General features: G+C 46.2%; 1 protein-coding gene across 1 annotated transcript in view; it reads left to right on the top strand.

Annotated features, from left to right (window-relative positions):
- The window catches only part of DRAP1 (DR1 associated protein 1), a 42,315-nt gene extending 24,867 nt beyond the window's left edge, over positions 1-17,448 (top strand). The window contains exons 6-7 of the mRNA XM_068119992.2: positions 16,183-16,268; positions 16,377-17,448. Coding sequence (XP_067976093.2) covers positions 16,183-16,268; positions 16,377-16,518 — 228 coding nt within the window. The 3' untranslated portion in view covers positions 16,519-17,448. The remainder of the gene's footprint in view (positions 1-16,182; positions 16,269-16,376) is intronic.
- The last annotated feature ends 4,879 nt before the right edge of the window (positions 17,449-22,327 follow it).

The raw sequence follows: 22,327 nt of genomic DNA on the forward strand, positions 1-22,327 counted from the left end.
CCAAATGCCTCAACTCTATGTTTGCCTCAAAATCTTGTGTCCCAAACCCATCTCTCTCTGTTCCCACCTTTCCCAGTCGAACCCAACTGCTCCTGGACTCTGTGTCCTTCTCTCCTGACAACGTGGAGAAGTTTTTATCAAACCTCGACTCTGATTCTGCAACTGGACCAGATGGCATCAGCCCTCGGGTCCTAAAATCCTGCTCTGCCACTCTATCTCACCCTCTCTCTGTTCTTTTCACCCTCTCTTTTGCTCAAGGTCATCTGCCAGCATCTTGGAAATCAGCAAACATTACCGCTTTACACAAAAAAGGTGCAAAAACAGATCCTTGCAACTACAGACCAAACAGCCTTCTCCCAATTATCAGCACAGTCATGGAATCCATCATTGCTTCAGATATCAAATCCTTCCTCTTCTCCAATGGCTTGATCTCTGATCATCAATTTGGATTCAGACCAGGTCATTCTACTCTGGACATGTTGCTTCTGCTGTCTCAACAATGGATGGAGGTCCTCAATGCCAAACAGGAAATCAGAGCTGTCTCACTTGACATATCACGTGCCTTCGATACGGTCTGGCACCCAGCTCTGCTCACCAAACTCACCTCCTATGGTATTCAGGGAAATCTCCACTCATGGCTTGCGGATTTCCTCTCTGGTCATAGGCAACGTGTGGCCCTGAATGGATTTCTCTCATCTTCCCTCCTGTTCTGGCTGGAGTTCCCCAAGGTAGTGTTCTGGGCCCTGTGCTATTTCTGGTCTTCATCAATGATCTCTCCGACTCTCTGGAAAATCCTCTCTATCTCTTTGCTGATGACTCCACTATCTGCCGCTCCATTCCTCATCGCTCAGATCGGCAGTCTGCAGCCTCCTCACGCTCTGCAGACCTGGACAAAATCACAGACTGGTCAAACAAGTGGAACATGTCTTTCAATCCTGACAAATCTCACACTCTTACAATGTCTCTCCGAAAGGACCGACTGGACAACCCTCCCATCTACTTTCTCAACAATCCTCTCCAAGAAGTTCTGTCGCTCAAGCTTTTGGGTCTCACTATCTGCCATGATCTTTCTTGGGAAAACCACATTTCCAAGCTGGCCTCCAAAGCCAGTCGCCGACTGGGCATCCTCCGTCGTGCGAAGTCCTTCCTTGGCACACCTGAGCTCCTCACCACATACAAGGCTTTCATCCGCAGCTCAATGGAATACTGTTCCCCCCTCTGGGCTGGTGCTCCTGCCTCACACCTTGCTCGGCTTCACGCTGTTGAGGCCAAAGCTTTCAGAATCATTGGAATCTCCTGCGATGTAGTCAACTCCGAGGGCCTTTCACTCACTCACTCACCGCAGGCAGGTTGGTGGTCTTTCTGTCTTCTACCGACTCCTCTCCGGCCTTGCTCCCCCAGCTTTCTCTGTGCTCTGTCCCCCCAATATTCCTTCAGGTCGCACAAGATCTGCCTGCAACCCTCTTATGGTTAAACTGCCAAAGTCTAGGCTCTCTGCTCACCTTCACTCTTTCATTCCCCTTTTCTCCCGCCTCTGGAACAAACTCCCCCACTCCCTTCAATCCCACTCCTCCCTCCAGGTCTTTAAAACAGCTGTTCACCACCATCTCTTATCTTCCCCCATCGAAAACTTTGATCTTTTCTACCCCTGGTAATTCACCCCAGAGTCCTTGCAGTGTTCATATGTTTTATTCCTCTCCCACCTCCCCCCAAGTCCTCCCGATGTCCCTGCTCTCAAAAGTTGTGTTTGTGTCCTTCCCCCTCTCTCCCCATCGTGTCTGCCGCTCCCCTTGTTTTTTGTGTTTTGTGTGTCGGTTTGTCTTTTTGTGTGATTAATGTTAGCTCTTTCACGAGCCTCGATCTTGTATACCAAAAAAAAATAAAAAATAAAAAAATATTTTTATTAATTAAAATTTACTAATTCATTATTAATTGGTAAAATTATAAGATTTCCTGAATTTAGTCTGGTAAATTTTTGGGAAATTGTGGTAAAGTCTTGGGTGAAGGTTAACAGGTGTTAACGATAGTCACCATGGCGTTTGTTGCACTGAACTTTGCGGTAACCCCTAGTGAGGCACAGTTCCGAGCATTACTAAAATCGGACCTCTTGAGATTGGCCAAACATTTTAACTTGGAGGTCCGAACTAATTTGAGGAAGGCAGAGTTGCAGACCACGGTGATACAGTCTATGGTGGGATTAGGAATATGGGACGAGTTAGCCTGGGAGTGGCTACCCGAAGAACCAGAAGACGTTGAGCTCCGGAAACTGGAGTTGCAATTACGGAGCCAGGAACGGATCAAAGAAGAAGAAAGGAAAGCAGAAAAGGAAAGAGCAGAAGAAGAAAGGAAAGCAGAAAAGGAAAGAGCAGAAGAAGAAAGGAAAGCAGAAAAGGAAAGAGCAGAAGAAGAAAGGAAAGCAGAAAAGGAAAGATCAGAAGAGGAAAGGAAAGCAGAAGAAAGGAGAGAAGGGAGAAAAGCAGAGGAGAGGAGAGCTGCAAGGGACTCGAAGCAGAGGAGAGAAAGGCCGAAAGGGAGTTAAAGGAACGTGTCATGGCGCTTCAGCAAGAAATTAAATTCAAGGAGCTGGATTTAATGAGAGAACGGGGAGAGGTACCACCCTTGCTGACTGGGCCGACACCTAGCCAGAACACCTGGGATGTGGGCAGACATGTGAGGCTGGTTCCACCCTTCAGTGAAAAGGAAGTCGCTAAATTTTTTCCACACTTTGAGAAAGTGGCTCGACAGTTAAACTGGCCGGAGGAGTCCTGGACCATACTAGTGCAGAGTGTGCTGGTGGGTAAAGCTCAAGATATTTATTCGGCGCTACCAATGGACCAATGTGCAGATTATGAGGTATTGAAGAAGCACATTCTCAAAGCCTATGAGTTGGTTCCTGAAGCTTACCGGCAAAAATTCAGGAATGCCAGGAAGAGGGAGAGTGAGACCCATGTGGAGTTTGCCAGAGTGAAGGAAAACATGTTTGATCGGTGGTGTGAGTCAAAGGGAGTCGGGAAAGACTTCGAATCATTGCCAGACTTGATCCTGGTGGAGGAATTTCAACAGTGTGTCCACGAGGACATCAAAGTGTACCTGCAGGAAAAGAAAGTACCAAAGTTGTGGGACGCAGCCACCATGGCAGATGACTATGCCTTAACACACAGGATAGGGGTCCACCAACCTAACTCCTCGCCTAGACTTCAGCAGGGGAGTTATGGAACACCCGGTGCGGAGAACGACAATACATGGCGGCGGCCTCGAGGTGATTATGGGGACAACTCTGATACCCCAACTGCTCGAAATCAGGGGGCTACGGGCCCAAGACAAACTTATTTTCCGGGGGGCCCGAGGCAGACCACGAGTTTTTCCTCCGGGCCTACTTGCGCTTTTTGCAAGAAACCTGGACATGTGATGTCCCAATGTTATGCCCTGAAAAAGGAAAATCAGGAGCGGAGTTCGACTAGTACGACTCCAAATGCAATGGCCATTGTGAGAAATCGCCATCAAAAGGGTTACCAACCATTTATTTCAGAGGGGTTTGTGTCACTGGATGGAGCCTCGACTAACCGGAGACTGGTTAGGATATTGAGGGACACAGGAGCACATCAATCTTTAATGCTTGAAGGCATCTTGCCATGGTCCGAGGAGACGGCAACGGGGGATAGTGTTCGTTTACAGGGGATCGGTGGCTGTGTTCGTGCTCCACTTCATGTCATCCATTTGGAGTCCGATTTGGTGTCAGGACCGGTCACCGTCGGTTTACAAGCCACGCTTCCTGTAGAGGGTGTATCTGTGGTTATCGGGAATGATTTGGCCGGGGGTCAAGTTTATGGTAACCCGAGGGTTGGTAAAGAGCCCAGCAGGGAAAATAACACCACCCCAGCTCGGGATGGCGACAAAAGTTCCAAGTTATTTGTAGGGGGACTGAACTTCAAAACAGAGGAAGAAGTTCTGACCTCTGTCTTCAACAGATATGGGCCGCTGGTGGAAGTGCGGTTGGTAAAAGACAGGGAAACGCAACAGTCAAGAGCGTTCGGCTTTGTCACGTTTGCAAGCACAAAAGACGCCAGAGAGGCAGAGAAGAATTGGAATGGTAAGGATTTGGAGGGTCGGACCATAACAGTAGGGAAGGCATTTCGTAGGCGTCGAGAGGTCTACAGAAGAGGACAATTTGGTGGTAGTTTTGGTGTTGGCAGCAGCCGATATTACTATGGAGGCTCCCAGAGTTACGGCATCTCCCGGAAGAATGATTGTCAGAGCACTGGCCGAGAAGGAGACTGCCAGTCAGGTGACTACTGTGACAAGTGGTCCCACCGTAACTGTTAGGAGTCCGGAGAAGTTGAAGCACTATATACGGCGGAGCCGCCGAGCCCGGGCTCCTACATGGACTAACTGTGAACGCCACGTTCTTAAAGGCGTCCAGGTAGTGAACTTTCCTGCACGGACTAACCGTGAACTCCACGTTCCTGAAGGCGTCCATGTAATGAACTTTCCTCCCCGGATTAACCGTGAACTCTACGTTCCTAAAGGCGTTCGTGTAGTGAATACTCAGCTTGGCCTCCCGAAAAAGTGCTATCGAGTTGTTTAACTTTGGGGCTTTGGTGACCACCCCTTAACCTTCATTCACAAGAAACTGACAGTCAAAGTCAGAGGGTCATGAGATGGAGTTTGGCTTGGCAGGAGTCCAACGGGAAATTGAACATGTAAAGGGCAGGGACAAGGTCGTTGCTGGTGCTTTGTCCAGAGTGAATTACCTTTGGAAATCTCTGGGGGTTTTGTGAAATTTTGTTGCTTTATTTTTGAGATGTGAATTGTTGCCCGGGGGAACTGATGATTTGGGGTGTGAGTTATCTTGTTTGTTTATCAAAGTTGGCCTGCAAAGAAAGTTTTCGTGGTGTTGAAACTTTCTTTCTTGAAGGGGGGGAGTGTTACGAATTCCGGATTTATGTGAATTACTATTCAGGTCATTTCTTATTAATGTTTATTCTATTAAAGGTTGTTGTGGTTAAATGGTTAGAAGCGCTCCTGGTAACAACGCGACCGGAAACGGGATCGTAAACCGGAAGAGAAAAAGGAGGACAAGGTGGAGAGAGAAGCGGCCATCTTGATCTTCGACCAGCTCCGACACGAGCCTAGTCGATCTTTACCTGCTTTGAAACGCTGAGTTTGAAAAGCCCGTCTGGCGAGAGGAGTTACCTGCGCGGGGTGATTGCCTGTTACGTGTTAGGTTGCCGTGGGTTCCTGGAAGGAACCAAGCGTCCGGCACTGTTCGCCTCGACGCCGACGAGTGCGTGTACGGGTCGCGCCGTGGGCCTCGCGCGCTTTGCGAGCCATTCACAGCCCAGAGGCCGCGATCACGGGCTCCGACCCCGGTGACGTCCCGAGGAGGTGTCCACTGCAGCAGCTGTTCCCGGTACGGGGCGTGCACGTTTGGAGCACGTCAGCCAGGGGTCCGTTCAACCGCCCGTGTGCGGAGATCGAATTACTTGGGCCTCGACCTTCACCTTGGTCTGGAGGGGCCCAGAGACATTGTGAGGGACATTGACTATTGAGGGTGCCGTGAGTGGGGTTCAAGGGGGGAATATATAAGATGGCCATATTATAAATATTGTTGGAATATTCATATTGAGCGTTGAAGTATTGTGTTGTTGATGATTCTATTCAGGGGTGAATATATTATTGATTGATCCGGATCCTTGGCGTGGTTTCCTTATTGATTGGGATTGTTTCCTTTGTTGGGCCACTGGAGGGTTTACATAGTATTGATTGCGTCCCGGAAGCGTATAAATCATATATCTTTCTGGCGGGGTTCCTCTCAAGGTCCGGGGGTCGTCGAGACCAGGTGGTCACAGGGAGGACCACGTAACAGAATAAATGGAGGGTTTACTTAGTATTGATTGCGTCCCGAAAGCATATAAATCATATATCTTTCTTGCGGGGTTCCTCTCAAGGTCCGGGGGTCGCCGAGACCAGGTGGTCACAGGGAGGACCACGTAACAACTGGGATTACGGACAGTAAAATTACAGTTCAGTACTTCGTGTAACCCCCACGAGCATTCAGGAGAGCACGTACACGTTGAGGCATGCTGTTCATGAGATTTGCCAAGGTTTGGACAGGAATCGCTTGCCATGCAGTTACAATAGCCTGCTGCAATTCACGCACAGAGGCAGGCTGCTGGTCCAAGTTGTCGATTTGACGCGTTAATTCTGCCCACAAGTTCTCTATCGGATTCATATCCGGGGACATGGCAGGCCACTCCATATGCTCTACACCACGGTCAGCAAGAAAGTGTTGGATCATGCGAGCACGATGAGGCCGTGCATTGTCATCTTGGAAGACAAAGTTTCCTCGAAAGGCTGCACGAGCAAATGGAAGCAATGTTTCTTCCAGAATGACTTTGTACTTGAACTGGTTCAGGTTTCCATTCAGAACAATCAGGTCAGTTTTGCCCCCTGCATGAAAAGCAGCCCAAACGGTCACCCCACCACCTCCAGCTTGGACTCTTGGCACGATACAATATTCGTTGTGGGCTTCATGCACTTGTCTGTGCACTCGGACGCGGCCATCTTGACGATAGACCAGAAATCTAGACTCGTCACTGAAGGTCATGTGATTCCAGTGTCCTGGCTGCCATTGACGGTGCTCTCTGGCCCACTGCAATTGGCGCTGGCTGTGTTGTCTGGTCAGGCGTGGCTTTCTCAGGGGACGCCTGGCATGATAGCCTGCTTGAACCAGTCGTTGGTTGACTAGCCTTCTGGATACAGGTATATTTGTCAGTTGCTGCCATTCAGCCCTAAGCCGATTAGGTGACTTGGTACGGCCATTGCAGACTAACCGGTGCAGCTGGCGATCATCTCTTCTTGTGGTTCTGCGTGGACGTCTTGGCCTCGGTATTGGAGTAGGGACACCCCTCTGAGCATTTCGTTTCAGGATCTTTGACACCTGACCTTGAGTGATGCCATACTGCCGAGCAACAGCACGCTGTTTCATGCCAGAATTTCGTAAAGCCACCACTCCATGACAAACAGCATTGTCAAGTTGACGGACCATCTCCAGAGGAAGCGGCAATAACTTTTGTAGATGTGCAGCAGTTGTTTTCCACGAATACAGAACGCAACAACCCTTATATACCCGATTGTGAAGCCAATCGTCAAATGTACCTGTCCTTACATTTTGTCACGCCACCTGTGATATAATCCTGTTATTGACTTCTTGCTGCGAAAGACAATCAGTGACATGGTTCTTTCAACAAAGACATCACCGAAGGGTAAAAGAAACTCACCAGATTGATATACTGAGTTCAGAAAGTAAACGCAAGTCAAGAAAAAAAAAAAATTCCATATTAAATGCCAAGTCTATATATATATATATATATATATTGTTGCGGTTTTGAGTTCTTTACAAATAAATGTTAATTTCCCCCTCACAGTTTAGTCACACTACAACACATAGCCTCGCGATAGTTCAGTTATGTCTTTGTCAATGTGAGCATAGTCCTTTTCCTGTGTTAGTTTTGCGTTGAGTAGAATAATGAGAGTGAGGTCCTTTCATTGCTTATGACGCCTCGATACTGTGGTTTTTGGTGCAAATTAACACGAGGCAGGCCTGACAAGTCGAGGCAAGACCGAAGGAAGGCGGAGAAGAAGCCGACCATAAGCGTGAGCCGCCAATCAGGGCTCGAAGGGAGTGGCTTAGCACTGCGTCAAAAGGCGTGGTTAGAACATTCGATGGGGCCAAGGGGTGTGGCAATAAAACCCTTTGCGCAATGCCCCCACCCGAGTAGTTTTGGGGAGAGGCGCTTGAAGTAGTTATGGGAGAGGCGCTTGAGAGTGAACAAGTTATGAGAGAGGCGCTTGAACAAGTTTGAACGCTCAGTTGAGCTTGAGGCGAATCCTCCCTATCGAGTTACGCGAGTGAGAGCACGCCGTTAATTAATCGCGCTGTGAGAAACCGCCAAGCCTGGCGAGAGACGCGTATATTTTCCCGCCTGCCTGCTCTGCCCTTTGTTTGAGAGACGCGCTACAAGGATTCCTCCCGCCACCTGCTTGCCTTCATCGAGGGACGTGCTGTGACCGGGGAGGGCCACGCCGGGCGAAGCTATACCTGGACGACCAAACCGCCGCGTTCAGCGCCTGAACATCATCCTTTCTTCATTCCCCCCTGTGAGTGTGATCGGGCCCGTGTCTGGGTATAAGTTAAGACTGCTTAAGTTCTGCTCTGTGGCTCTTCGACTTGTACATAATAGTGTAAATAATTATTAAACCTGTGTTCTTCCTTTGATTCTACTGCTTTTGTGTTTTCCATCATTGACTAAGCGTGGTACGAATAAAACCGCTCGAATCGGGTTCCAATAATAAGGTATTTGCACGGACCACGTGGTGCGCCATCCGCTCGGGTGCACTCAAATTACGCGTGGTTCGTGCAAGACTTGATCCCCGCTTCCGCGGCGGCGTGAGTACTTAGGTACGCGCGAACATCGTCCCGAAACCCTGTCTCGCGTCTGCCCGGGAGTGGCGATTCAAATCTTGCGGTTGCGACGACCCAAGGAGAACAAGGGGCTTAATCTCCCCTTGGTAAGGGCAGGAGGGTCGTGCGAAACTGTAAATATATATATATATATATATATATATATATATATATATATATATATATATATATATATATATATATATATATATATATATATATATATACAGACTTGGCATTTAATATGGAATATATTTTTTTTTCTTGACTTGGGTTTACTTTCTTAACTGAGTATATCAATCTGGTGAGTTTATTTTACACTTTGGTGATTTATTTGTTAAAAGAACCATATCACTGATTGTCTGTCGCAGCAAGAAGTCAACAACAGGATTATATCACAGGTGGCATGGCAAAATGTACGGACAGGTGCATTTGACGATTGGCTTCACAGTCGGGTATACAAGGGTTGTTGCGTTCTGTATTAGTGGAAAACAACTGCTGCACGTCTCCAAAAGTTATTGCCGCTTCCTCTGGAGATGGTCCGTCAACTCGACAATGCTGTTTGTCATGGAGTGGTGGCTTTACGAAATTACGGCATGAAAGAGCGTGCTATTGCTCGGCAGTATGGCATCACTCAAGGTCAGGTGTCAAAGATCCTGAAACAAAATGCTTAGAGGGGTGTCCCTACTCCAATACCGAGGCCAGGACGTCCCCGCAGAACCACAAGGAGGGATGATCGCCAGCTGCACCGATTAGTCCGCAATGGCCATACCAAGTCAGCAAATCGGATTAGGGCTGAGTGGCAGCAACTGACAAATGTGCCTGTATCCAGAAGGCTAGTCAACCAACGACTGGTTCAAGCAGGCTCTCGTGCCAGGCATCCCCTGAGAAAGCCACGCCTGACCAGACAACACCGCCAGCGCCGATTGCAGTGGGCCAGAGAGCACCGTAAATGGCAGCCAGGACACTGGAATCATGTGATCTTCAGTGACGAGTCTAGATTTCTGGTCTATCGTCAAGATGGCCGCGTCCGAGTGCACAGACAAGTGCATGAAGCCTACAACAAAGATTGTATAGTGCCAAGAGTCCAAGCTGGAGGTGGTGGGGTGACCGTTTGGGCTGCTTTTCATGCAGGGGGCAAAACTGACCTGGTTGTTCTGAATGGAAACCTGGTTGTTCCTGGTTGACCTGGTTGTTCTGAAACCTGAACCAGTTCAAGTACAGGGCCATTCTGGAAGAAACATTGCTTCCATTTGCTCATGCAGCCTTTCGAGGAAACTTTGTCTTCCAAGCTGCCAATGCATGGCCTCATCGTGCTCGCATGAACCAACACTTTCTTGCTGACCATGGTGTAGAGCATATGGAGTGGCCTGCCATGTCCCCGGATATGAATCCGATAGAGAACTTGTGGGCAGAATTAACGCGTCAAATCGACCACTTGGACCAGCAGCCGACCTCTGTGCGTGAATTGCAGCAGGCTATTGTCACTGCATGGCAAGCAATTCCTGTCCAAACCTTGGCAAATCTTGTGAACAGCATGCCTCAACGTGTACGTGCTCTCCTGAATGCTCGTGGGGGTTACACGAAGTACTGAAGTGTAATTTTACTGTCCGTAATCCCAGTCGTAATTTAACTTTTGTTTTTATTTAAAAAAATTTTGGCTAATGTGCAAAATAAAGAGATACTTCTGGAAAACGTACAGAAGTTTAACAGTACTGTCCATGAATTGAGTTCGATATCAGTTTACATCACTTTCAAGGATCAATTTATTTGTTTCGAAATGTCAAATGTGGTTTTAGTTTCTTTTACAGGTCACATTAACAAAATCTAGAATAATTTCAACATAATTCCAATGAACTTTTGGTTCTAAGACATCTTGAAAAATAAGTTGACCCCCACAAAAAAAATAATCCATATTAAATGCCGTCTGTATATATATATATATATATATATATATTGTTGTGGTTTTTAGAACCCTCCACTTTGTAAATATCTGTAATATTCCCTTATAAATAATCCCCTGTAAATATTCCCATTTTTGGTGAAAAGGTCAAAGGTCGCACCCTAGTTAGGCCCTGAGCAACACGTAGCACACCATAGTCTTCTTCTTTAGTTATTTCATTGGTATGTGTTTCAGGTAAGGATCTGTTTCCAATAGTTGAATCTGCCTTGTATTAATCAAATAACCTAGGCCCCTTCTCAAATTCCCATTCCATTCATTTGTGCGGCGTAATCTGCCCTCCAAATTGTATTACGCGCCTCTACCAGCCGCAGCCGCCTCAGCGTTCGCTGCCTTTTGGTTGTTCCTGCCTGCCGCCATAAGCCACGTGGCAGAGTGGGAGAAAAAGGGAGGAGCGGCCAGGAACATAGGCGTGGCCCCATTAACGCGTCACGAGGGGAGGTACCAATGAACCATCGCGACCAATCCGGGCCGAGGCGTGTTCACGAGTAGGCGGAGCGAAGCGGACGCGGCTTGATACGCGAGGCTTGTAATAAAAGTGCCGCCGTGGACTACTTCGGGAGATGCGGGAGATGCGGAGAAGGCAGATGCAAGAGAGGAGAGCAGATGCGGGGGAGATGATCGGCAGAGAGGAGAGAAGATCGGCAGATGATCGGCAAACTTGAGAGAACAGCGCAGAGGCGGCGAATGATAAGAACATTGCGCGGAGGATCGCTTGGGACGATCGTGTGATACGAACTGCCGTGTGGTTTTGAGAGCGTTCGGCACGCTAGACGTAAGCAGTATTCCAGCCCCTCGCATATGTAAGGTCCGGTCACGCGCCAACGATACGCGAAGCTGCCTGCCGTTCTTCGCCCGCGGACCCGGAGCCTGGACGGATCCCATCGCCTGGAACCATCGGCCTGGACCTTCCTCCCCTACCAGCTACCATTCCATGTGAGTCTGTCTGTTTGTCCTGGGGTCGTGATAAGTTAAGACTGTTTAGATAAGCTTGCCCTATGTCCTTTTATTTCCTTCTTTTGTATATTCTTCTTGCCTTTCGTTTCCTCTTTTAGTGTAGTTAATAAATCATATTTGTTCTTCCTTCACCCTTCTTATTCTTTGGTTCCTCTCATCCAGTCGCTTTAGTCTTTTCCCAATTGAATACCTGTGGCACGATTAGAACCGCTCAGAATTGGGTTAGTTTTATTGCTAACGGCTCGGATCGTGGATTGCTAAACCGCTCGGCAATTACCATCACATCCGCGGTTCGAGCAGGGACTCATCTCCCTGCTTTGCGGAGAGATTGGTGAAGGTATTTGGGAAGCCTTTGACCAATCACCCTGGCCAATCTCACCCCGCAAAGAGCGGGATAGTTCCAGGACCGGAGACGGCCAGCTCAACAAGACAAGGGGATTACCCCCCCCCCCCTTGCTAACGGGAGTGCCGTACTCCGAGATCCGCAACAATATATATATATATATATATATGTATATATATTTATTTATTTATATATATATATATATATATATATATATATACAGCATCAGTCACTATGCGACCTTCATATCGTCAGTGGAGAACCGCCAGCAAGGTGTCCCATACAGCTGCTGCTGCACCTTGCTGGGAGCGATAAGCACCGCCTGCCACCTTGGCCTGCCACGTGGCTGATATAAAATAAAAGTATGTAATATGAATAAAAAGTATGTAATATGAATAAAACTATGTTATATGAATAAAAAGTATGTAATATGAATAAAAGTATGTTATATGAATAAAAAGTATGTAATATGAATAAAAGTATGTTATATGAATAAAAAGTATGTAATATGAATAAAAGTATGTAATATGAATAAAAGTATGTTATATGAATAAAAGTATGTAATATGAATAAAAGTATGTAATAATATGAATAAAAGTATGTAATATGAATAAAAGTATGTAATATGAATAAAAGTATGTTATATGAATAAAAGTATGTAATATGAATAAAAGTATGTTATATGAATAAAAGTATGTAATATGAATAAAAGTATGTAATAATATGAATAAAAGTATGTAATATGAATAAAAGTATGTAATATGAATAAAAGTATGTAATATGAATAAAAGTATGTGATATGAATAAAAGTATGTAATATGAATAAAAGTATGTAATATGAATAAAAGTATGTAATATGAATAAAAGTATGTAATATGAATAAAAAGTATGTAATATGAATAAAAGTATGTAATATGAATAAAAAGTATGTAATATGAATAAAAGTATGTAAGGCTCACTGTGTTGCCCTGATGAAGCCCCAATAAGGGCGAAACCAGGTCGGTAACTGAGTTTTGCATGCACTTGTGACAGTATCTGAATTTATAATCCATAATGACGCACTGCTAGATGGTTCCTCTGGAGCTTTGCAGGCAATGCGGACATGCATGGCGATGACGTCATGATGTTCGCTCATTAGGTGGGAGAACCAGATTACAGATACCATTATTAGTAACTCCCAACCGCAACCAGGTCGACTCCATATGATGAGTGGATACCAGAGATAACGTTACCGTGTGGCAGGCGGTGCTTATCGCTCCCAGCAAGGTGCAGCAGCAGCTGCATGGGACACCTTGCTGGCGTTTCTCCACTGATGATATGAAGGTCGCATAGTGACTGATATAAAAACCGAAAGGTTCACAGAGTTACAAGTGTATGGAAGGCTCACTGCGTTGCCCTGATGAAGCCCCAACAAGGGCGAAACCAGGTCGGTAACTGTGAGTTTTGCATGCACTTGTGACAATATCTGAATTTATAATCCATAATGATGCACTGCTAGATGGTTCCTCTGGAGCTTTGCAAGCAATGCGGACATGCATGGCGATGACGTCATGATGTTCGCTCATTAGGTGGGAGAACCAGATTGCAGATACCAATATATATATATATATATATAATATATACACACATACAGGGTCTGGCTGGGAGGTGTGATGATTTTCAGAGAACTCGTACACAGTTATTTTTAGTCGAATTTCAATTTTTATTTTTTTTAAAGACTACATATATAATGCCATTTAATATACTGTAACAAAGACATTAAAAAAATGTAATTCATGTTTGAATTGGGTATAACAATGCAAGTGGGGGGGGTCTAGCGCATGCGTGATGGCTGTTGGTTACTCGTTGTTAGGCGCCATTTCAGTAGCCATGGAGCTGTGGACGATTGAACATCGCGTCTTTGTTGTTGAGACGTTTATTCAAACGGGTAGTTCGGTGGTGCTCAGCGCAGATTTCGTACTCACTTCAATGTTGGTCGACGTGGAGCCGTTCCATCTCAAAACACAATATTGAAGTGGGTAAAAAACTTCAGGACAACTGGATCTGTGGGGCCGGGAGCAGCTCGGGGAGGTGATCGAACCGTTAGGACCCCGGAAAACATCGAAAGGGTTCGACAAGCTGTGGAGGCCAGCCCTCGTCGGTCAGCGGTACGGCACGCTCGTGCTCTACGGATGTCAGACAGATCAGTTCGTCGAATTTTGCAGTTGGACCTTCATTATCACACGTACAAAATCATGGTGGTTCAAGAACTGCAGCAGAATGATTTCGTATGGCGGTTTACGTTCGCAGAAAGAATGCTGGAACTGCTGAGGGATGCTGCTGTGCTGAGAAATGCTGGAACTTTTCCGCGCGTCTGCAAGAATGCTTGGACAAGAACGGCCGCCATTTAGATGGTCATTTTTCAAACATGAATTACATTTTTTTAGATGTCTTTGTTACAGTGTATTACATGGCATTATATATGTAGTCTTTAAAAAAAAAAAAAATTGAAATTCGACTAAAAATAACTGTGTATGAGTTTTCTGAAAATCGTCACACCTCCCTGACGGACCCTGTATATATATATAGATATATATATATATATATATATATATATATGTATGTATGTATGTATGTATGTATGTATGTATGTATGTATGTATGTATATATATATATATATATATATATATATATATATATATATATATATATATATTGTTACGTTTGTGGGGGTAGGGAAGAAATACCATGATGGAGTTGGGATCGTGTAGGTTTTAGCCTGGACCTTGGATGTGAAGAAGAAGAACCTCGATGTAATAAGTAGGGAACCTGTCAGGTTAAGTGTTTGCATGTCACCATAAGGGGCGTGGCTTTTGTGTTAACTAGACAGGGCTTAAGAGTAATTCTCCAGTGTGTAATTGCCCCTGTGACTTTTGCTGTGTGGGTTTTTTTTACATGCACTCAGCCAGCCATGCAATGATCTCCATTCGCTCACAACGCCACAAGGGCCAATGAAAACCCAGCACATTTGCCGATACAGACCAAACTCCACCCCCGACAACTCGTCACGGAGAGATCACGCCCTGAGCTTTGTGATTGGTTAAGCAGCCATGGGGTGATGAACAGCGCTCGGGCGATTGGACAGAGTGTGACGTCAGGGCTGGAAGGTTCGAGGAGGAGTAAAGAGGAAGAATCCGTTTTCTCGCTGTCTCTGGTGCTGGCTTCGTGGCGGACGGTCGCTCTTCTTGGGTGTGCTCAGGACGAGAACAACGGAGCTTTGTGGAGCCTTTGCCACATTGAAGGAGGTGCTCTTGTTTGACGCGGTGCTCTTCGGGGAGGTTGTGGCTGTGCTGTACTTCCTGGCGAGGAGAGAGAGAGAGGGAGAGAGAGAGAGGAGGATGTCTTGCTGCCGCTTCATGGCTCTGGGTGCACGCGTGATTGACCGGCGCCATTGTTTGGGCGCTTTGACGCGTGGTCCTCTCATCGACCGATCTCACAAAAGTGCTCGTTGAGACCAGAGCTGAGTGCCATAAAAAGGGGACATTTCTTTTCTTTTACCTTTCCCCAGTGTGTCTGTATTTGTGTCAGCATTGATGGTCCATCAAGTAGAACTATCGTTTTTACCTCAACATTAATTTTGACATTTTACCGTTTTACAATTATTTAATTAAATCCTTTATTGTTGCATTTCATTTCTTGTATTGTGAATTTTCCTTGTCTCGTATCGGTGTTTGTGGGTTCGAGGAACAAGCCCCATGTGGTTCCGTCTGAGGTAAGCACCCTGGTTTTCTTTTCCCGAGCGCGCCAAAAATAATACCGCCAAGTTTCGAACTGCTGCCTCGGAGTTAACTGTTCGGCTTTCCGTCCAAGGCTGGTTTTCATCGGCCACAGACGTGACAATATAAACATGTATGTATTTTGTGGGGTCCAACGACATATTAATGAGTTTGTACATGAATTGCAAGGACATCAGTAGCCAAGTGGCAAATTGTTGCAGTATAATGTGATTTGAACTTGGGATCCCAGCATCAAGGACTGAATGCTCAGATAGGAAGAGGAAGACCAAACAAGCCAATCAAAATATTTGTTGTGATGCTGCGCTGTGAGCAGAGGACCTCCCACCTGATGCACATCATTCCCAGAGCTTTTTGCAGTGGTTTATGGTGGAGGAGAGATCCAAATCAAAATAATGATAAACCCAATGCTTCTTTGGCCTGGATAGCAGCCCAATGGTCTCAACTTGTGAAATAAACAAAAGGATCTTTAACGTGCTTATTGCAGATGAAACAGCTAGCATAATGCGCTCTTTGACAGATTGGGTGTTTTGAGCTGCAGTGCCCCCACCAGCAGCTCCAAGCTGTATTTCTCGACAATTATTCTGCACCATTATGACTTCTGTTTGCGCACGTTTGGTTTCAAGATAATTGAATCGTGCAAACGTGTGGCTTTGTCAAACGTGGTTATGTTATTTCTTACAGGAAGACTATGAGGAGACCATGTCAGAAGATGAGGTTGATGAGGCTACACATTCTGGTGTAAGCAGGCCTACGGACCTCCCCGCAAGGTAAATTTTGTCGGTTTTCAAACGTATTTGTGCATGTACTTGTATAGCTATCAGCTTATTTGCCTTGCGTTAGGAAGCATGTGACTCACAGCATGTCATGTGATGCAGCCCACCAAACTCCAGTCCTGTGCCACCACAACCACCACTGCATTGCCGCTTCTTCCCTTTACCCAGCACTGGCCTGCCTATGCCTGCCGTGCCAATGAGCAAAACCCCTACAGACGACGATGACGAAGATTACGACTCGTGAGACAGTGATATTCCCTTGGGATGTTTTATGAACATTAAAATGTTTAACTGTTGTATAAAGTTTTGGCCTCTTCCCCTCCCTTGCCCATGCCCTTCCGATATGTTGCTGCTGTTTTTTTTATTTTCATTTCTGTGGGCGGGAAAAAGTGGGAGGAACCGAGCTTGTGCTGGAAGGTTGGGAGAATGTAGGGCTATAGTGATGGAAGTTTTTGGTTTGTATGAACCTCATTCGATCATCCGATGTTGACCTTTCTCCCTGTTGTCGTGTCCGTTGTGCCATTTATCGTTTACGCTTCGGTCTTGTAATTGTTTAATTTTTGTTTTCTTTTGGAATGTTGGTCACACCTAGTTTTCTCTATCGTTCGAATTTTCATGGCGGCGTCTGTGTATTAATTTTGATTCGTTTGATATTCAGTGCTGGCACAAAACTTCCAAGACAAACCCAAGTGATGTAACTGAAAGTGATTGCGATTTGGTGTTTTGCTTACAGTGGTATTTACAATTGTGCCATCTTTTGGAAAAAGCACTTTCCAAAACAGTTGTTATACACGTACAATTTTGTGGAACATTCCACACATCCTTTTAGATGATCCTCATATCCAGGTGTAAATATATATAGAAAACAGGGACAAGATTTTACTTCCTAAAGATGTTTTAACTTTTTAGATAGCTGTGAGTGTGTTGTCTTGCAGTTATAAAATCAACCTGGAATAATCATGTAAGTTTTTTTTTTGTTTTTTTTTCCTTTGTTATTTTGTATAAACTCAAGTCTAAAAAGTATGTACCATTTGCCAATGTTTTACATAACGGCGGCTTGAAGATGTGATGCTTTCTGTGTAATTTCAATGGGCAGTGGACTTTCCCAACTCTTTTAGTCACTTTGGTTTGAGGTGTGTTGATTGTCCATTGAATAAAATTTACTTTTTTTGTATTGCTGCAATCTGATTAATTCACACTAAGAACACGTGTTAAAATCTGTGATATTGGGCTAATTATGCCAATGCATACACTTGAGGGTATCAGTGCCCTGCCTGGACACTCGAGGGATTACAAGAATAGACCCGACAATAAATAGATGCTGATAATTTTGTTAACATCTATATATATAAAGTAGAGTTGGCCTCTATCTATGATCTCTAAGATCTCGAGAACCCGTGGACGGATTTGCGAGCGGAAAGTACTGTTCGACTCGGGATGGTCCCAGGAATGTCACGGAGACATAAACATTAAAAAAATTTCGGGTTTTAAAATTAGCGTATTATTAGCACTAGCAGAAGAGAGAGGGATTCGAAGGGAGGGAGCGCAGCGCTTCTAGCGCTTCTGACTACAGCACACCTTAAAATTAAAAAAACTTCGGGTCTACAATCTCTAAGATCTCGAGAACCCGTGGACGGATTTGCGAGCGGAAAGTACTGTTCGACTCGGGATGGTCCCAGGAATGTCACGGAGACATAAACATTTAAAAAATTTCGGGTTTTAAAATTAGCGTTCCCCTCCCCTCCTCTTCCCCCTCCCCTCCTCCTCCCACTCCCGTGCAAAGCCGGGTACCTCTGCTAGTGTACAATGTACTCAATGTATCAATATCTTTTGCATTTTTGCATTTGCAATACCATTTTGCAATATGGAGATCTTGCGAGATCTTGCCGGCGAGGTCACGTTTTTTCGAAGCTGTCCATGCTCTCCACACTATCGAAGTTAAGTAATTGTTCACATTTGTATTTTTGTCGAAACTGAATTTATCTTATGGTGTTTGTACCTACAGTGTGTCCCGAGGAAGATTCTCGGTGTTAATCTTTCATACCTGTATAAAAAATCATCGGTTATTTCGCGCCGCGTGATTTGCGACCTAGTACTTTGTTTCCTACCTTGAGGCTTTGTTTTTTCTCTCAGTGGTCGATTGTGGTCCATTTACTTTCGTTCTCTCAGTTTTTCCCAGTCTTTTCACCCCATTCTTCCTTGTTTAAAATCTTAACCCCAAAAAAAACAAAAAAACATTTCCTTCTTTGTTTTTATTCGTTTATTCGTTGTTCTTATTCGTTCGTTCTTCGACCACGTGTTTCACCCCCAATTCCCCAGATAGTTTTCACTGTTAAATTTTAAAATGTTTAAACTTTCCCCTGAAGTGCTGTATTCTGTCGTATATTATAACACATTTTTCTTCTTCTTCTTCAAAGGGTTGCTTTTGACTTGCTCACCAAATCTCTTCATTTCCAAAAAAAATTCCATCTCTTACAGTTCCTCCTTCCTACATTCCCTAAACTCACCTGCACTCCACCCCTCCTCCATCGTTTTCAAACATATCTCTGACTCGAAGGTCACAAGAAACTCATTTTGCAAAAAATGTTTGTTTCCCATGAATCGTAAAACACTTTCTAAAATCCAAACTCACCCCTCCCCTCCTAATCTTCCCCATCACCCATCCCTTTCAAATCTCCCCCCTCATCCCTCCCCTCCTAAACTCCCTCCTCCCCTCCAAAACTCCCTCCTCCCCTCCAAATCTCCCCCATCTCCCATCCCTTTCAAATCCCCCCCTTGCCCCTTCCCTCCAAAACTCCCCCCTAACCCCTTCCTTCATAAACTCACCCCTCTCCTCCCAAACTCCCCCCTTGCCCCTCCCCTCCAAATCTCCCCCATCACTCATCCCTTTCAAATCTCCCCCTCCCCTCCTAAACTCCCCCCTCGCCCCTCCCCTCCAAATCTCCCTCCTCACCCCTCCCCTTCAAATCTCCCCACCCTCCTTTTTTCTCCAATTACCCCCTCTCACCCCTCCTCCTCAAAGCGTCCTCCCCGCTTCTTCTCCCTTCCAACTTTCACCTCCATCTCCCCCAACCTTCTTCCTCGCTCTGCCCCCCCTCTCAAACAACACCTCACTGTGCCTCACCCAATCACCATCAAACCTTTTGTCCGCTCTATCCTTCCCTTTCTCCGAGCTATTCTGAAATCTCTGACACACTTTCAACAGCTCTCCCAGCTCTTCTTCCTCTTCCACATTTTACGCTACCCCTCCCCCACCCCCCCCTGTTCTGTATCCGATGCTCCCCCTTCCTCTTCATTAACGGTATGGACCTCAAACATCCGGGGACTTCGCTTAAACTTGACTGATCTCTCCATACAGGTTGCTTCTGACAAACCAGACTTGATCTGCTTAACACAAACTTTCCTCCTTCATGATGTCTGATTCCTCAATATCTCTCCTGGGTTACTCCCTCCTCCAGTATGATAGACCTGAGCCTCGTCCTGGAGGTGGGGTTGCTATCTTTATGAAAAACTCTCCTCCTTGCTCTCCCTGCACTGCCCTCTCTCCACCTCACCCCCAGGAGTACCTCTGGCTACGGCTTCCCCTTCGCTCCCACCTTTTGTTCATATGTGTCTTGTCCCGTCCACCAAACAGTGATGACTCCTTCTACATCTCGCTGTCTGATAATATGGACCAACTTCTATCGACTCATCCCAACTCTCTCTTCCTCATATGTGCTGACTTCAACTGTCATCATGCCAGCTGGCTGGGTGTGGGTTCCTCTCTCACCAGTCATGGCTCCTCAGCAAAGGACTTCTGCGACTCATTGGGACTGACACAATCTGTCAATTTCCCGACCCGGATCTCAGTCAACGGAGCATCTTCTCTTCTAGACTTGGTTATGACTAACTTCCCTGCAAATGTCTGCTGCTCTTCTGCTCCAATTGGCTCATCTGATCATGTGCTTGTTGAAGTGGACATCTCTCTGACCGTTCTCAGAGAGCCTCCTCAGCGTCGACGAGTCTGGCATTTCACTCTGGCCAACTGGCATGGTCTCAGGCCAACAAGCAGCCATCAATCATCTGGACTGGTCTTTCCCATCTTTACCGCATCTGACATCAACTCATCCTGGGAATTCTTCCAAAGTAAATTGCTCTCTCGCTTGCACAGATTTATCCCATCTTGTCTTCAGTTGTCATACCCTTCCTCCCATCCATGGTACACTGAATCTTGTGGTGGGGCAGTTGCCCAGAAACAACTTGCCTTCGCCTCCTGGAAAGCAAATCCAACGGAAGGAAATCTCATTTCCTTTCACAAAGCTGGAAACAAGTGTGTGTCGACTCTCAGGAGAGCCAGGAAACAATATCTCTCCACTCTCAAGACCGAACTCTCAAACCTGTCTCCCTCTTCCAAATCCTGGTGGCGTCTGGTCAAATCTGTTTCTGGTGTTTGTTTCCCCTCCATCCCCTCCCTCACCTCAAACAGCTACACAGCTGACTCCGCATGTGAAAAAGCTGAATGCCTCAACTCTGTGTTTGCCTCTAAATCTTGTGTCCCAAACCCATCCCGCTCTGTATCCACCGTACCCAGTCGTACCCAGCTGCTCCTGGACACGGTGTCCTTTTCTCCTGACAAGGTGGAGAAGTTTCTTTCAATCCTCGACTCTGATTCTGCAACTGGACCAGACGGCATCAGCCCAGGGTCCTAAAATCCTGCTCTGCCGCTCTTTCACTCCCTCTCTCTGTTCTCTTCACCCTCTCTTTTGCACAAGGTCATCTGCCATCAGCTTGGAAATCAGCCAACATCACTGCTTTGCACAACAAAGGTGTAAAGACAGATTCTTGCAACTACAGACCAATCAGCCTTCTCCCAATCATGAGCAAAGTCATAGAATCCATCATTGCTTCGGATATCAAATCTTTCCTCTTCTTCAATGGCTTGATCTCTGATCATCAATTTGGTTTCAGACCAGGTCACTCTACTCTGGACATGCTGCTTCTGCTGTCTCAACAATGGATGGAGGACCTCAATGCCAAACAGGAAATTAGAGCGGTCTCCCTTGACATATCACGTGCCTTCAATACGGTCTGGGGCCCCACTCTGCTCACCAAACTCTCCTCCTATGGTATCCATGGAAATCTCCACGCATAGCTTGCGGACTTCCTCTCTAGTCATAGTCAACGTGTGGCCCCAAATGGGTTTCTCTAATCTCCCCTTCCTGTTCAGGCTGGAGTTCCACAACGCAGTGTTCTGGGCCCTGTGCGTTTTTCTGGTCTTCATCAATGTGATCTGTCGGTCTCTCTTGAAAATCCTCTCTATCTCTTTGCTGATGACTCCACTCTCTGCCGCTCTATTCCTCATCCCTCAGATCGGCAGTCTGCAGCCTCCTCACTCTCTGCAGACCTGGACAAAATCACAGACTGGTCAAACAAGTGAAACATGTCTTTCAATCCTGACAAATCTCACTCTCTTACTATGTCTCTGAAAAGACCGACTGGACAACCCTCCCATCTACTTGCTGAACAATCCTCTCCAAGAAGTTCTGTCACTCAAGCTTTTGGGTCTCACTATCTGCCATTATCTTTCCTGGGAAAACCGCATTTCCAATCTGGCCTCCAAAGCCAGGCGCCGACTGGGCATCCTCCGTCGTGCGAAGTCCTTCCTTGGCACACCTGAACTCCTCACCACATACAAGGCTTTCATCCGCAGCTCAATGGAATACTGTTCTCCCCTCTGGGCTGGTGCTCCTGCCTCACACCTAGCTTGGCTTCACCCTGTTGAAACCAAAGCTTTCAGAATCATTGGAATCTCCCGCGATGAAGCTAACTCCGAGGGCCATTCACTTACTCACCGCAGGCAGGTTGGTGGTCTTTGTCTTCTACCGACTCCTCTCCGGCCTTGCTCCCCCAGCTCTCGGTGCTCTGTCCCCCAAATATTCCTACAGGTCGCACAAGATCTGCCAGCAACCCTCTTATAGTTAAACTGCCAAAATCAAGACTCCCTGCTCACCTTCACTCTTTCATTCCTCTTTTCTCCTGCCTCTGGAACAAACTCCCTCACTCTATTCAATCCC

Source organism: Myxine glutinosa, chromosome 6, assembly GCF_964187855.1.
Source record: "Myxine glutinosa chromosome 6, kmMyxGlut1.1, whole genome shotgun sequence".
Classification (NCBI taxonomy): Eukaryota; Metazoa; Chordata; class Myxini; order Myxiniformes; family Myxinidae; genus Myxine; species Myxine glutinosa.